Source organism: Dermacentor variabilis, chromosome 3 (genome assembly GCF_050947875.1).
Source record: "Dermacentor variabilis isolate Ectoservices chromosome 3, ASM5094787v1, whole genome shotgun sequence".
Lineage (NCBI taxonomy): Eukaryota > Metazoa > Arthropoda > Arachnida > Ixodida > Ixodidae > Dermacentor > Dermacentor variabilis.
Genome location: NC_134570.1, coordinates 181,769,080 through 181,786,704, shown reverse-complemented (window position 1 = coordinate 181,786,704; position 17,625 = coordinate 181,769,080). Strand labels below are relative to the sequence as shown.

Here is a 17,625-nt window from a genome sequence, read left to right as displayed (position 1 = left end):
TTGCCACCCTAGACGCCGCATGAATTCGCGTAGGTGACGAGGCAGAAATGACGCCGTTATCGCATCCCACGACGCATTATTGCTGGGGGAACTAGAGGAAGCAGTAAGGCTGGCATAGTATCTACTACATGGTTTTAGAGAACGTCTGCATCAAGACATACCTGTTGTGTGTGGCGATAAAATGCCACGGCCGTACAGTAGAATGCAGTTGCATTTAACACTTGTAGTCCGCGGTTTAAGTGCAAGCCCAGTAACATGTAACGAATTTTTGTACCAAGGAAATAGCAGGCGACTTCACGCGCCGGACATTGATCACGTCGTAACAAGTTGAGCAGAAATCGCAGAGCAAGCAGCCGGCAGCGGACAGACACTGATGGGAAACCGCACCCACCGCGACAGCGTGGTTCCCCACGCGCCGCGTGACAGACCAGTTCTGTAGTGCCCTACCTGAAGTAGGAACCAAGAAGGAAATGCACGGACATTGTAACCTGTAGTGGTGGCTGTACAACGTGACAAACATACCACGCTCAGCCGCAAAATACAAACTCTGCTAAGTACCTTCTTTCTAATAGGGGTAAATCATACCCTTGAACATCTTGAATATGTCGCCTTAGATCTTCAAGAATTGAGAGCCACAGAGTCTGGTATGCCATTATACGTGTAATCTAGGCCTAAAATACGAATAGAATCGCGCTTTTGAAGACGGAAAAGGGGAGCTAGGCGTGTGTGTGCTGAACCAATGAACAAATAACGACATTTTGAAAAATTTAGCGCAGCACCTAAAATATTTTTGTACTCAGCGAAAATACGAAGGCTACGGGATAAGCAATTTTCGTACCTCAGATATAATGTGATGTCATCGATGGAGGCTATCACATTCACAACACCGCTACCAGGCAGTGGGAGACCGCATACAGTTGGGTCTCTCACTACTGAGCGCTGAAATGGCTCAAGGCTGAGCACAAGGAGTACTGCGGATAGAAGGCACCCTTGACGAACACCACGAGTAACGGGAAATGGTGCACTTTCACGACCACCAAGGAACAATGTACTTCGGATATTTGAATACGCATTCCTTGTAAGTTCAGGAAAGTTTGACGAAAAGCCGAACGAGGTCTGCACAATAAAGATGTAGCTACGCTCAATGTAATCGAATGCCTTTTCTTGATCTAGTGAAACTAAGAGAACACCGTGCTGGTTTGGACAATGTGTATGTCATCATGTCACGCGTGACGAACGAAAAACAGTGTGTCTCTCTGCCAGGGACTGAGCATGCCTGATGGTGCCCTATTAAGGAAGGCATTAGGCTTCCCAAGCGCCAGGTGACAATACCTGTGAAGGTTTTGTAGTCAACGTTGAGAAGCGTGATTTGCCTCCATTCCTCTGGACGAACTGATGATGGATCGTGCTTAAGTATCAGCACAATATAACTGTGGCGAAAACTAGACAGGAATTCAATGTTCTCAAAAGAGCGCCTGATAACAGATACGAAAGCGGCATGAATATCTTCCCAGAACGTTGGATAAAACTGAACGGGTAACTCGTCCGGCCCTGGGGCTGAGCCACGCTTCATGGAAGATAATGCTGCCTTCACTTCATTGGCTGATGGTCGTGCAGAAAAACTATCAGCTACCTTAGGTTGAGCCTGGGGCAGCGCACTAAGCATTGTACGAAATCATCGAGAGCCAGGATCTATTTGCGTAGTCGTACGCGCCATGTTTTCAAAATGCGTTACAAATACAAAGAGTGAATAATCACGCGTGGGAGACGATATAACCGGAAGTGCTCTTGGGGCCGCAGAAGCTAATGCGTTCGGCTGTCTAAAGAGCGAGTTTCTTGCGAAGCGCAGAACTTCAGGTTGTGCGTACGGATTACGTCTGCATCACCAAGCTGCAGCTGACAAAGACAATGCTGCGCTGAGGCGGTGGAAGCGCATCCGTAGCTCATGCTGCCATAAAGGCGTCAACAGAGTCAGTTGACTGACCCGAAGGGCAATACGGAGCTTCGTGGCAGTATCCGCCAGTTCTTCTGACGTACGTCTTCTGAGTGCACGTCCTTCGACTGAACAATGCAGACGGCACTGCATCTTGAGCGCGTCCCATGACTGTGGGTCAGATCTAGAAAGAGGCGCGCAAGACTCTTGACAAACAACAGCGCGAGCGCGCGTCATGTAGAACGCGGATGTCTAGACGCCAACGATTTGCTGATGAGGAAGCAGGGAAGCGAATTTCAAGTATAACTGGTCTGCGATCGGAAATATATGCAGGGGATGAAGGTAAAGTTATCACATCAGACCAGGCGACATACTGAGTTAAATTGCTTGGCACATAGGTACGGTCTAACTTGCTTGACGAAGCGCCGCGTCGACGCATCGCCACGTCCAGGTACATAAAGAACCATGAAAAAGTCGATGTGTATCCAGCAACGAAAAGTGCTGGACGAGGCAACGCAACTCCCGTGCGCTCGAATCAGGGCGACCCCAGCCCGGTCCTTGCACATCTGCTTGCGTGTTTCGGATGCAATTAAAATTCCCAACAAGCACCACGTGACGACCTTCGAGGAAATACAGGTTCAGGTCACGAAAAAAATGGCCTCCGCGGGTCCATATATGCAGAAAATTCGTAACCTAAATGAAGATTGTACACAAAGAAATGCCAATATCCGACCTGCCCCATCATAAAGGACAAGATGATCTCTCAAGAAAGCTCTGTTGAAAATAATACCAACTCCACTAGGGCGTGATGCTACGAAGGAAAAAATCAACCTAGGTTAAAAGTGCGTTTGGAAGTAAGAACATGTCCAATTGTGAAAAAATTGGTTTCTTGCAAACACAGTATGTCATAATTTTTAGTGCGGGCCACGCTGATAACTTCGGCTTGCTTTACAGGACTTCGCAACCCTTGTGCGTTTAATGAAATGATGCTCAGGGTGCCAGCCATATTTAATTAAACGTATCACCAAACTGACCTGGTCGTGTTCAAGTCGGCACCCTGGGAACAAGTCCATGGGTTACGCAATACACACGTCCCTTTTTCAGCCCTCTTGAAAAAGGCCGGGGTTTATCGGGCCACCGTAACTCGGCACGGCGATCCGGGCCGCCGTCCTGGCCAGAGGCTGACGCATGGGCACGCTTTACGTCTCGTGGGGCCGCTATTTCTATGTCCAGTCCATCCAGGCTTGGCGAGAGTCCAACGCTGCTATGAACGCCGAGGCTGAAGCTGTTTTCTGGTGAGCATGGTGGCGGTAGCGGTAGGGTGGCGGTATTGATTTCATCTGCCCCCGACAACTTCGGCAGCCTGGGGTTCATTCAGATGTAACGGATGCGGCATTGCAGGGGATACAAATGAGGCGGATGAAGCCACAGCAGATTACCTAGGTGTATCCACTGTAGTAATCACAGGGTCAGGTGTTTTCTTTGTGTTTAAGACCTTGGTGCGATCAGGAGGACTGATGGTAGCAGCCGAAGTGGAGGCGCTGTCGGCCACAGCATGCGTGTCCTTCGCTGCTTGGAAGGTCATCAAACATGGCATGTTGCGATCCCCCATCTCACGGTCTTCGTTTTCAGTAGAGGAGGCCGGTGAACATGGCGCGTTGTGATTGTCCAAGCTGCATGCCTCTTCATGTAAGGGCAATTTCTTTGGTTGCGGCGTGACGCGCAGTCACAAGAACAGTTGACGCCGGCGGTAAGGGGGAAGGGATCCAGCAGCAGCGTCCGAGTGTGAACGCCGCACAGGGCACGCCACCGTAGGGTGACCATGCCCACAACGCCGACAAGGATGCTCACATCCGTGGCTTTCGTGGCCATGGAAACCACAACGGCCACAGAATGCACTGGTAGGGGTCCCTGGAGCCGCACCGACGAGACACGCGCTGCCAGCCACGGTAGTCAAACGTCACACGATGACCAGAAACTCGCAGGTAATTGGGGACCGGGGTTGTGGTACTCATTTCCATCCGAACGAAGCGGGTGCCCGTGAGCACGCCACGTCGTCTGCTCATAAGACCAGCGTTGACAGACAGAACCTTACCGCATGGTGATAATGCCTGGACGAGGACTTTGTTAGGAACGAAGGACGGCAAAAAGAGGCAGGTTATGTTGGTGACCTGCGGGCTGACAGGAAAGACAGGACAACGTTCGCCACCATCGACGCTTAGAGCCATGGAGGCCATGCTCTTGACGATGACTTGGAAGTTTAGGCCTCCGATTTGCTGAACGCAGTATACCTCAGAGAGACTAACTATTGAGGTCGTCGTGCCGACGGTGGCCTCGCGACCATTCCCCGTAGGGAAAACAACATCGAAGGCCCAAGTCTTCGATGTTGATGTGGAACACACACGGACGTTAGCACAAAGCGTACACTATATAAGCGTTAGCTGCGCAGAATATAAGCGAATGAGTTGAGGGTCGGTGTCGCGAAAAACCTGGTGTCGGCATCCACCGTCGATGGCGTTGTCTGCCGAAAAGTTCAACCCGAACCACAATCACGCAGGCCGGCCGCGTGGCCCAAAAGTTTTGTTGAGCCAATTGATCTTCTCAAGTAAAATGCGTCAGAAAATGTGTAAAGCCCGACTTACACACAACCAACAGAGATGATAGCATCGGATTATAATTAGAATACACCAAAGAATACTTCGAATATACGAGAAAACAACTTTGTTACGCAGACACTCAAACGCAAATCCCTTTTTTCTTGCTTACGGCGGTATGAGCAACTGAACAGTCACTGCTCGTACCTTCTGCCTTAAGGGCGTGCGAGCCATTGCTATTCTATGCACTTCTACCGGGATTGGCCCACCGTTGTTTTCTATCGGGCCTCGCTTCGCAGAACACCCAGTGTCGGTCTGGGCGTCAACGGGACCCGATAAGGCTATCGCGTTCCACTCATAACCCCTTCAGTCACAAATTATGATAGACTGTCGATATATGTGCGAACCAGAGATAATGTTATGCCAGGTTGGCTTGATACTCCACTGAAAGCAAATCAATGTGGTGGAATGACACTTTGTGCATTTTATAAGTCATCACAATTACAAGGTAACTAAATTTTTGAATATTGTAAAGTCAGTTATGCCACATTTCTTCATAAAAATGATTAAATCACCCGCTCGAATTACATGCACAGGCAATCATTTGACCGAAAGCATTTCAAAAAAGAAAAAAAATATTTCGAGGTTGCTGCCGACATGCCTAACACCAAACGCCACGTAAAAGACGGTGGTGGCTTCACCAAACGGTACTCTGTAACGATACATATGACTAAGAAACAAAATGGAAGTAATTTAGGTTATCAGAATGTTCGATTTACCTTAAGCTTAATGCTTGTGCTCGATTCTTTGCTACCACTGCACAGAAATGGCAAACATAGGTCGCGTACACAAATGTGGACGCTGTGAATGAAGGGGATAAAGGCGAAGCTAAACATCCTACAATTATATTGACCCAGGTTCCTCAGTATTTCTTTACAACTAATTTTCCTCTGCACTTTTATGCCTTCAACCAAGGCCCGAACCATGTCACCTTGCAGTGCCTCATTTGTGGTTTTTCCATGGGCTCTACTGATCTATGGTTAACTTCCAGCCCCGACAGGACATCTGATTTTGAGCACAGTCTACCTAGATGGTGCATTTCGGCCGGTGCTGATTGTGTGGAGCTGAATAAGGAAGAAAGAGACTGTCTGTGGACGCCTGTCTCCCCTCTGGTACCTCAGTCTTGCCAATCAGCACTTCAGGAGCCGCCGAAATGGGCATATACAGAATGGACTTTTTTAGAGGACATGTACATGAAATAGACATGTGTACTTACAGAATAGACCCCCCGCCCCCGCTCCCTGGTCAGAATAATTGACACCACACACAGGGGCATGTGCCGCTTATTCCGACGTGCCCAGCGACTGAGGCATACTAAAACTGTGAAAGAAAAGTGCATTGGAAAGTAATTAGAAAGTGCAAGAAATTCTGAACTATCGGAGTTCGTATTGCATAGGTATAGAAGGTCATCACGCAGGTCGACCAGGGGGGGGGGACGAGTCGGAGTGGCGAGAGCTTAGACGATGGGTGGTGGATCTCAAGTTCTCATCGTTGAGCTGTTCGCTGCGTATGTAATTCGAGTCCATGGGTGAGGTATGCCGTGCATGCTGCGTTACCATTATACGTAAGGCCCACTGCCCGCTTATGCGTCTTATCTTGCTGTCTGACTTTGAATAATTTGTATTTCTCATTCCCGAAATGGAAGGAGGCTCGAGAAAAAAGCAAAATCAATTTGCTTTAGAAGTTCGCGCCACCTTTACACAACTGTTGGGCATATGTAAATAATTGTAGCCGCCAGGATTTTTGAGCAGCAAAAATAATCCCATTATTGGAACGAGAAAAAGAAACAGCAAAAAAACTAAGAACAACACAGGCTAATTACACCATTATTGTGCTTGTTCAAACTAACTAAGTGGAAGTGTTACGTGGCCCGCATGTACGATACAGCAGATACAGTGCAAAATTTACCACTGTGGCATTATAAAACCATTTAATTTTTTTGTTGTGTTTTTTGATGATGATGATGATGTATGGGGTTTTGTGGCGCAAGGGCCAGGTATGGCCAAAGAGCGCCATGTCTGTGCTAATGATTTTGCGGTGTAATTATGATTACTATGAAGTTCGTGTGAGGTGGCTGTAAAGAGGCCTTAAAATATACGCTCTAAAGTGCGTAAAATCTGTGTGATAAAATTATGGCGATGACGTGTGACTTGTACTATGAACATTTAGATGCATGTAAAAAGAATGATACGATAGGTAAAATATATGTGATTGTGAAAAATCCATGAGCACTACTGCCTCCTTCGAGCCCTTGAAACACAAGGGCCTGGAGGCATGTGCTATGCAAAACAATTATCGCAGTGGCATCCTCTCAAGAGAGGAGGCGCTACGAATTCATGGGACTAATAACATGTAAGACCACATCTTTAAGATAACCTAGCACTGTGTCTGTATTAAAAAGCGGTTCTGGACCAAGAAGCATTTCAGGATGAAGAGGAATGTGCTGTCGGTATGCTAATGAAAAATGTCTTTTTCTCTCAGATTCGGCTTCCCGACACTCCAGGAGGACGTGGAGTACGGTCAGCCTCTTCCCGCATCTACCACAGGTTGGAGGCTCACTTCCGGTGAGTAGAAAATTATGGGTGCCGAACGTGTGTCCTATTCTGAGACGACAGAATAGGACATCTGTTCGGCGCGATTTTGTAGTAGACGGCCAAAATCCTAACTGTGGTTTTATCAGGTGGAGCTTATTATCCGTTTCCGCATCCCACATGTGTTGCCAGTGAGAAGGCCTTTCTTGCTCCTTCGCAAGAAAGGCCTCAGATCTGTGACAGGCACCGCAGAGGTAGGGTTAACAGCTTGCAATGTGATTGACGTGGCCATCTCGTCCGCCAGAACGTTACCTTCAATTCCCCTATGGCCAGGGACCCAGCATATTATAATATTCTGGTTAGATGAGTACGCTTTGCACAAGACCGAATATAGTTCATTAAATACGGGATTTTTATGTTTGCTGAGTGACATTAAGGCCTTCACGACGCTGAGAGAGTCTGTATAGATCGCTGCTTTTGGAAGTTTCGATTTTCTTATGTGCTTTACAGCAGAGAGTAGTGCGCAGGCCTCGGCCGTAAAGATACCTGTTTCCGGATGCAGTACATCGGATTCCGAAAACGATGGGCCGACGGCTGCATAGGATACCCCGGCATTTGACTTGGAAGCGTCTGTGTAGAACTCTGCGCAGGAGTGCTTGTGCTGGAGTTCTAGGAAATGCATTCGGATTTCAGCCTCAGGAGCGTGCTTTGTAACTTTTATAAAGGATATGTCACATTGTATCACCTGCCACTCCCAAGGAGGTAAGAGCTTGGTTAGGTGCATTAAGCGATGCTCGAGGAGCGGGACATGCATTTCATCGCTAAGCTGCTTCACACGTAGCGAGAAAGGCTGTCTTATGGAGGGACGATTGCTGAAAAGTGTAGCGCACGTCATATCGGTAACATTATGAAAACATGGATGTTCAGGATTGGAGCGTGCTTTAAGGAAATATGTAAAGCTAATGTATGATCTCTGTAGGTGGAGAGACCATTCATTTGATTCCACATATAGACTTTGTATGGGACTCGTTCTGAAAGCGCCAGTGGCCAGTCGGATTCCCAGATGGTGGACTGGGTCTAGCATCTTTAGCGCGCTCGGGGCGGCAGAGTTATACACAACGGCACCATAATCCAATCGAGACCGAATTAGGCTCTTGTATAGATCCATTAAACACTTCCTATCACTACCCCATGTAGTCTGGGATAGAAGTTTCAATAAGTTCATTGTTTTCAGACACTTTTCTTTAAGATGTTTATTGTGTGGGACGAAAGTAAGTTTATTGTCGAGTATAACACCTAGAAATTTGTGCTCTTTGTTTACAGGTATCTGATGTCCACACATTTCCAAGCAAGGATCCGGGACCAGGCCTCTCCTCCTTGTGAACAGCACACAACAACTCTTTTGAGGATTGATCTTAAAACCATTTTTCTCTGCCCACCCTGACACCTTGTTCAAACCATGCTGTACCTGTCTCTCGCATACTGCGAGGTTACAGGATTTGAAGCCTATTTGAATGTCATCCACATAGACGGAATACAAAATGGCCGGGGGTAAGGAAGCACGAAGCGTTGTCATCTTAACAATAAAAAGTGTGCAACTGAGCACGCCTCCCTGGGGTACACCAGTTTCTTGTGTAAAAGGACGTGACAGCACATTGCCAACTTTCACCCGGAAGGTACGATTGGACAAGTAGCTTTTTATTACGTTGAGCATATTATCATGAATGCCCATTTCCGATAAGTCTCGCAAGATGCCGTATCGCCACTTTGTGTCATACGCCTTTTCCATATCGAGAAATATCGAGAGGAAGAACTGTTTATGTATAAATGCGTCCCGGATATTTGTTTCAATACGTACAAGATGGTCGGTTGTGGAGCGCCCTTCTCGGAAGCCACACTGATAGGGATCAATCATTTTGTTCTGTTCAAGGAAATGGATCAGTCGCCGATTTATCATTTTTTCAAATACCTTGCACATGCAACTTGTGAGGGCTATCGGGTGGTAGCTTGCCACTGATGAAGGATCTTTGCCTTGTTTTAGAACAGGGATCACAATGGCTTCTTTCCATGCGGTCTGAAGGTACCCTGCGTCCCAGTTGTGTTGAAAAGTGTAAGTAGTGTCACTTGCGTGTCATTGTGTAAGTTTTTCAGCTTTTCGTACATGATTCTATCAGATCCTGGTGCGGAGCTCTTGCATGCACTCAAGGCAGCTCTCAATTCGGCAATACTGAAAGGACGGTTGTAAGGCTCATTCTCTCGGCTTTTTCTTGTTAAAGGCTTACGTTCTTCTATTTCTTTATATATGAGAAAAGATTGCGAATAATTGTTTGAACTTGACACGCTCTGAAAGTGCTCCGCAAGTGAGTCTGCCTGATCTTGCAGTGTATCGCCTTGTGTATTTACCAGGGGGAGTGAATATGTTTGTCGCCCTCTAATTCTATTTACCCTGTTCCAGACTTTGGCCTCGTCTGTAAACGAGTTAATGCTCGATAAATACTTCTGCCAGCTTTTTCTTCTGGCCAGTCGGCGGGTTCTCCTGCCTTGCGATTTTACTTGCTTAAAGTTGACTAGATTCTCTGCAGTGGGAGAAGCGCGCAGCAACCCCCACGCTTTGCTTTGTTTCTTACGAGCGATCCTGCAGTTTCGTTCCACCACGGGACCCGCCGTTTACATGCCAAGCCATGTGCTTCTGATATGCATTTAGACGCCATGTCTATAATGAAGGCTGTGAGATACTGCACAGCAGCATCAATTCCTAAACAAGACATGTCATTCCATGATATATTAGTTAAGTTTCGGAACTTCTCCCAGTCGGCTGTATCGATCCTCCACCTAGGAGCCTGTGGTAGACATTCTTTTTCTTTATGTGTTTTTAGCAGTATGGGGAAGTGGTCGCTTCCGTAAGGATTCTTGGTGACCTCCCATTCGAGTTCAGACAGCATACAAGGGGAAACTAGGCTGAGGTCAATTGAAGAAAATGTTCTGTTTGCGAGAGAATAATATGTGGGTGTCTTCTTATTCAGCAGACACGCACCGGACGAAAAAAGGAACTGTTCAACGAGGCGACCTCGCGCATCGATACGAGAGTCTCCCCACAGGCTGCTGTGCGCATTGAAATCCCCAAGCACAACGTAAGGTTCTGGCAATTCTTCTATGAAGGACTGAAATTCATGTTTAGTTAATTTGTAATGGGGGGTATGTAGAGCGAGCAGACAGTGATAAGTTTGTTGAGGAGAACAGCACGAACCGCCACTGCCTCAAGGGGCGTTTGTAGCTGCAAACGTTGACACGCTATGCCTTTCTGAATAACACTGGCAACACCGCCCGATGATGCGAGAGCATCATCGCGATCTCTGCGAAGCGTAACATACTGTAACAGGAAATTTGTGTGTTTAGATTTTAAGTGTGTTTCCTGCAGACACAGCACTTTTGGATTGTGTTTGTGGATGAGTTCCTGCACGTCATCAAGGTTTCAAAGAAGGCCTCTGACGTTCCATTGAATTATTTGTGTATCCATATTGGAGGTCAATAAGTGCTGTGTGTACAGAAACAGAAGTAGTGAATATGGAAATTACAGAGATTAAATTACAGAGCCCTTTCGAGGCCCTGTAACGGGAGTTCTGCCCTTTCTGGAGCGTTCGAGGGAGCCTCGCCGCTTCTTAGGCGCTTGATGCGCCATGAGGATAGGTGTAGTGTCCATTGCCTCCTGTGAGGCGCCGGACACGTGCTCTTGCGAGCGAGAAGTCACCAGGGAGAGTCCCGCCTTGGAGGGCAAGACCCCTGCGCCCACCAGCCCGGAGGTCGATGGGGCTCCCTGGGGGATTTGGCTGCGCCGGCTGTTGCCAGCGCTGGATGGGACCTGGGAGGTTGAGGCAGCCTCGGCTGCGCCCACCTTCGGGGTCGATGGTCCCTTCTCCTCGGTTGGCGGAGCAGCGCTAGCTGCAACCGCCGCGGGGGCAGACGGCGTAACTGGCGACTCACTGACTGTGGGTCGGACAGCCGCCGGAAGCCTTTGTGTCGCTGCCCCCTGACGCGTCACATCGGCAAAGCTTTTCTTGGGCAGGTATGAAAACCGCCTGCGTGCTTCTTTGAAAGATATGTTTTCTTTAACCTTGATTGTAACTATTTCTTTTTCTTTTTTCCGTGATGGACAGGACCGCGAGTACGCGGCATGTTCCCCATCACAGTTCACGCAGTGGAGAGAGTTCTCACAAGCTTCAGAGGTGTGTTCGTGGGCACTGCATTTCGCACAGGTTTGGCGGCCTCGGCAGCTCTGCAAGCTGTGGCCGAAACGTTGGCATTTGAAGCATCTCAGGGGGTTTGGCACATATGGCCTAACACGAAGCTTGATGTACCCGGCCTCTACAGACTCGGGCAGATTACTTGAGCCGAAAGTCAATATAAGGTGTTTTGTCTTGATTTCTTTGCTGTCACGCCTGATCTTAATTCTTTTAACATTGATAACATTCTGGTCACTGAAGCCCTCCAAGAGTTCATCCTCAGTGAGCTCCAGCAAGTCATCATCCGAGACAACACCGCGGCTGGTGTTCATCGTACGGTGCGGGGTTGCAATTACTTGGGTTTCCCCAAACGACACTAGTTTTGTCAATTTCTCATATTGTTTCTGATCGCGGAGCTCCAAGAGGAGATCACCGCTTGCCATCCTCGACGCCTTATAACATGGACCAAAGACTTCAGTCAATGTCTTAGAAACAAGGAATGGTGAGATAGTCCGCACTGGTTTAGCTGGTTTTTCAGAGTGGATCACGTGAAAACGAGGGAAGGATTCTTTTTGCCACCAAAAAACTGGAATACATCATCGGTGCGCCCTCTGTTCTGAGGGCGATCAGGAAGCGGAGGGAAAGAGGTTGCCATAAAGGGATTGAATTTTCGGCAATAACGCCAGCCACCCACCGGGGAGTCCTACAAGGGGACGCTACAGGGACTGTAAGAACAGGTCCTGCAAACGCCAGCTGTACGTTATCACTATAACCAAATATGAGATAACCTAGGTTGGTTATTCACACAAGGTTAACCCTTGCTGCCTGGAAAATTGGAAGTGAGAGGAAGATAGGAGAAGACAGGAAAGATGGAAAGTAAGAAAAAGACGAAGGTTGGAGGGAGAGCGAGAGACAGGAAAAGGCAACTACCGATTTCCCCCGGGTGGGTCAGTCCGGGGGTGCCGTCTACGTGAAGCAGAGGCCAAAGAGGTGTGTTGCCTCCGCCGGGGGGCCTTAAAGGTCCTAACACCCGGCATCGGCTCAACCTCCAGGACACGGCTAAGCCGCGCACGGCTACACGCGGGAGGGTCCAAGCCTCGTGTGCTCGGGTACGTGGTGTCGCAACACACCAAACGCCTGCTGACGCAGACGCCCCTGCAGGGTGTTGTGTTTTTTGTCTACCTTTATATTGTGTGGATGAAGTGTGTTAATATTACACGAATAGGGTAACAAAGCATTTGGTCACGAAGTGTCATCAGAAAAAAGGGGATTCTCCGTAGTTCACATACCCTAGACATATTTAGATGTGCATAATGTGCGAATGTTTCGAGCTATTTTAGCATGTTGTGAGTGCTTTGTTTGCCTTGATTATAATACTTAGCTAAACTTAATGAGTAAAGGTGTGAATTGGAAGGCAGTTTAGCCATTTAAAAGATCACGTGTATGTGCGCTGGTTTCGCACCGGATGTATTACGCAGTGCCTTATTTTGCAGCACATCCAACCGAGTTAGAGGAAGGCTAACTCGGCCCCATACAAGACAAAGTAATTATTGCAAAGTAAGGATTGGGTACTATATATGTGTAGTCTGACAGCTAGCGGCAAAAAGAATTCGAGCTTATCCAATATAACAACGGATCGTGATGTCTCTGTAATAGCACGGTTCACTTTGAGTCCACCCATGACATACCTCTTCGAAAATGGACAGTAAACATTTCAATTGTATATACTACTTCTACAGAAGATTGACCGATTGTAAAAGTGAGTCAATGTGTATTACGTCTGAATTTTTCGAGCTATTTCAGCACGTTATGGGGGTTTCCTACGCCTTGGTAATACTTAACTAAACTGAACGACTAAATATGGGAACTGACATGCTGTTCAGCCATTGAAAAAAAATCAGGGCAAGTGTTCATAAAACGTACTCATGCTAGAGAAGTACGTAAGAGCAAATTTCAGCCAATCCTCCTGCTGGACGTACCCTTAGTAAAGGCCGCCAGCCAATGGCAAAGGGCACTTACGAATGAAAATAATTGTGAATTCAACCTCGGATCTATGTGCGTTGGTTTCATACCGGCTGTATGACGAAGTGCTTTATTTTGCAGCAAATGCATTCGAGTTAGAAGAGATAGCCTACTTCTGCCCCGTACGAGACAGAGTAATTAAGTTGAGATAAGGATTGGGTACTATGTATGTATAGCTTGACAGCTGAGCTCAAAAAGAATGTGAACTTATCCATTATACAGACGGATCTTGATGTCTGTGTAATGGGACGGTTGACTCCAGTTCACCCGTGACACATGTGTTTTAAATTTGACGACAAATTATTTTAACTGTGTCTGAAATTTCAATGGAAAATTGACCGATTGTAAAAGTGTGAGTCAACGTGGCTGTTTAATATCTTGGTATAAAAACAAGAAAAGTTGTTTGCTTAAGTCAATCTCTAAAGCAGCATTACGTTGCAGATGCATAGATTTTGAACTCCTGTAATAATCTTTATATAATTTGACTGAAATGTACGAGCGCGAAATACCGGAAGTGTCATCATAGTAAAATGTATTCTGCATCAGCAGTCAACATTTCCATGTCGTTCCTGTAGAAGTTCAAAAGTAATGGTCCTGACGTATATTCCTGTCGTACCCCGGTACGTATTGACCGTAGACACAATAATAGCAGTGGACATACATTCCTTGCCTCTTATTACCTAAACACGATTTTATTAGGGGACGAAGTATACTTCGTATACCGCGCAGTTAGCGCTTAATCAATAAGGTTAACTGGTTCAGGCGGTCAAAGGCCTTGGAAAAGTGAAGGTGTAAATGGTGCAACATATTCTTTTTTGAAAGCTTTCAAAACATTCTATGCGCCAAACGTGCGTGCTCTGTATACCGGCTCTTTCAGAAAGCAAGCTCTTTAAGGGGAACTGAGGAAATATTCAATTAGCATATATTGAATCCTAGTGTTCTGTTTTAATTTTTTCGCAAATGCCGGTAGAATGGAAATAGGGCGGTGATTTGTCAGGCTATTCTTATGTTCTCCCTTAGATAGCACAGAAAATATTGATATTTGCACCATTTTTGAAAACGCACCAAGTGAAAATGCTAAGTTATCAGTGTTAGCTGAGGAGATATGAAAACAATAAAATAGCAGAATGTGGGTGTAGGCCAGTTGGTTAGCCGTGATATTGAAAAGTTACCGCAAAAAAAGGCGAGAATTCAAGAAAGGGCCAACATGAAGCGGTGTTTCTCACGCTTCGTGTTCTCCCTTTCTTCAAGTCTCTTGTTTTCTTGAGGTAATTTCTCAAAATGAATAAGTTGCTTTATGGACCTTATTTGACTGCCATCATTGTCACGTATATAGCTCTTAATAAATAAAATCAATACATGACAGATCTCACTATCGCGGATAGGCTCTAAGTGGACACTATTCATATTTCTTGGCACTCTTTTCGAGGTCTCAAGGAAGTTAGCTAAGGGGGATGGTTTCCACGACTGTGTAACATGGGCAAGCGCTTACTAGCTCAGATTGTTCGCTTCCGTGCGTTTTTGCCCTTGTTATGGTGCCTGCGACGTGATAAAAATATATAAATGATAAAACCAGCCATTACTTAGTCCTATCTCGTGCTGAATACAAACTATTAACGGTGATTTGCTGATATTATTCAGGTCAACTGTTTCTTTTGGCGCTTGAAGGCGCAGCGAAAAGTCACCGAGACGGGGAACTGTTCCGATGTACACGTAGCAGATATCGCCACACTATTAACGTTGGTAGTACCTTGGCAGGCATTCTAAGAGGCTTATGCGTTTGGCATTATTATTTCAATTTGCTATCTAGCCTGCTACGACATGACAGTATGCCAAAATCCTTATCTATTGGCATGTCCCGGTTCAGAACGAATTCTTCTTCAGCTGCGAGGCTTTTCTTTCTAGGAACCCGCTTATGTTTCCTTTGTACCGATTTGCTGCCTTTGGGCAGATGTGTAATTCTTTTTTTAGTTATTTCTGTCCACCCTGCGTGTTTCTGCAGAACTATTACGTCATGTCTACCGCAGTTTCTCAGAGCAGCGGGGCATATGCGCGTAGAGCTTAACGTATAACGTATCGCATTAAAATTACACATGCAACGAAAACTCTCTATTACCAGATGTATGTTTCGAACGACTGCATAAATTCTTGTGCTCTGCAGGGCTATTTGTAAGAGCACGTTTAGAGACGAAAAGCCCAAAGGCAGCATACTATGTCATAACGGCAAGACCACGATTTCCATGTTTGCGCTGCCTTTTCTATACCGTTCTCGCACAAACTAATAGAAGTTCAACTCCTTATTCCGTATCAGTTGCCATGTTATCTAAGATATTAAAAATACGGAATATGCCTTTTTCCAGGTCATGGTGGCGGACCAAAACACGCATTTATTTTTATTGGATGACCATTTGCCCGTATCCGAGCACATTACTTAGCTGGTGCACGTGTAAAGAAATAATGAGTACTTATGAGGACACTGTGTGTGCTTGCGAAAAGAATTGACTGTTGATAAATAAATAAATAAATAAATAAATAATATATTGAGGCTGTCCGTAGCACCACTCACCTGGCGAAGAAAAGTTATTGGCTTTTGGCCTTGCGCTTGTGGATCGCAGAGGTCACACCTAATGAGATAGGGAAATCCATGCTCTTCACCCTAACAAATAAGGAGAGAAAAGCAAGACAGATATTGCTGAGACAAAATCTGCGGGTAAATTTTCAAGTTATTTGCAATAAGTGAAATACCATATGAGTGTTAGCTCTAATCGGTACTTATACACAAATTTCTTCAACTTCTGAATACACATTGCATCCAACCATCCTTTCCCGCCAATGCAGGGGTGTCTTCCAGTGCACCATTTGAGAGGTCAATATCAGAGGATGACTTTGTTACTTAAAGGCGCATTAGAGCTTCTATTTCACATTGAGACAAAAGCAAATGAAAAGATCTTGTCGTGCTTACATTTTGCAACAAAGCTTCCAAGTTGTTTGATAACTCGAACATGCGCCAGAACGCCTCGTAGCCTTTGTATACATACGCGTGGTCATGGATTTCGTTCATTTCCACCCTGCTTCTGGTCAGCTTGCGTGCGCAAGCAATGCAAAGGCGCAAATGGTAGAATGGCGACTAGCAACAGCCCTTACTTTTGTACTTATATAGCGTTGTTCAACATGTCGACAAAATAAACCTTCATACGCCTACTCCAGATGTGGCATCCTATGCTTGATGCTTTACGTGTCATACGCCTTTGTATATTTGCGATAACGGGACAGGTTTCAGGGGCTGCGTGACGTTTGTTGTGGTTCCGCGCTACGTAATGCTACAGTTGAGTGACAGCGTGTGTGATGTGGCGCTCATTATAATAGATTTGAATACCATGAATTCTTTTCTGGAGAACTCATAGCGAAAATGTTTACTTTCAAACTCTTGCGCCTGGCTCCACATAGCACTCAACCTAGGCTCAAGAAAGTGAATGGCAGCGCCACCCTTGGCCTAAAGTGTCCTCTACGCTTAATGAAATCCCAGTGCAAGTCCTAAGCAAAAATGTGACAAATTGCCGTCGGTGTCTACTAGAGGGCCCAACAGTTATGTTGCGTTATTAAAACAGGTCATCGTTGCATTTAGCAAATATGCCCCGGAGTGTAGTTTAATATAGCAGCCTCTTCTTCAGCCATTCCCACCCGAAGTGACCTGGAGACTGAATTCAACCTCCGCTTCAAGGCCCCTTGCTTGGCGGTGGGCACTGGAATCCTCGACTGAAGACCCGCCCACGGACCCTCCATAACCCTATTTTTCCACTAGACGGAACTCTAACGTAGATATATCTTCCAAGTCAGTTTTGCGGAAGCCCGCAAGGTAGAGAAAAGTTTACTCTTAAGTTATCTGACCTATATATATATATATATATATATATATATATATATATATATATATATATATTTGATCGACAGTTTTTCAACATGGTGGTACACATTTCTGTTAGTATACTTCTACTAGCAATGATATCGACCACAATAAATGACCACTCAGCTTTAACTATTGCTCATATTTGACGATTATTGGCAGATTGCGGACTCTGGAAAAAGAAACCTCTCACCAAAAGTACCGCCCAAACTTGCCTTCAGTGCTCCTAGCACTTACGGAAGAATGTCGAAGTTTCATCCGAAAGCGAAGCATCGACGACGATAGCAATTTAATGGATAATTATACAAAGTAAAAATAGTGACTTTATCGGCCGTATAATCTTGCAAGCGTAGGCATCCAA

General features: G+C 46.0%; 1 protein-coding gene across 1 annotated transcript in view; it reads right to left on the bottom strand.

Moving 5' to 3' along the window:
• The window catches only part of LOC142574349 (alanine aminotransferase 2-like), a 173,436-nt gene extending 156,963 nt beyond the window's left edge, over positions 1-16,473 (bottom strand). Inside the window, exons 1-2 of the mRNA XM_075683453.1 lie at positions 16,323-16,473; positions 15,927-16,016 (exon numbers count right to left, since the gene is read on the bottom strand). Coding sequence (XP_075539568.1) covers positions 15,927-16,016; positions 16,323-16,421 — 189 coding nt within the window. The 5' untranslated portion in view covers positions 16,422-16,473. The remainder of the gene's footprint in view (positions 1-15,926; positions 16,017-16,322) is intronic.
• Positions 16,474-17,625: the final 1,152 nt, after the last annotated feature.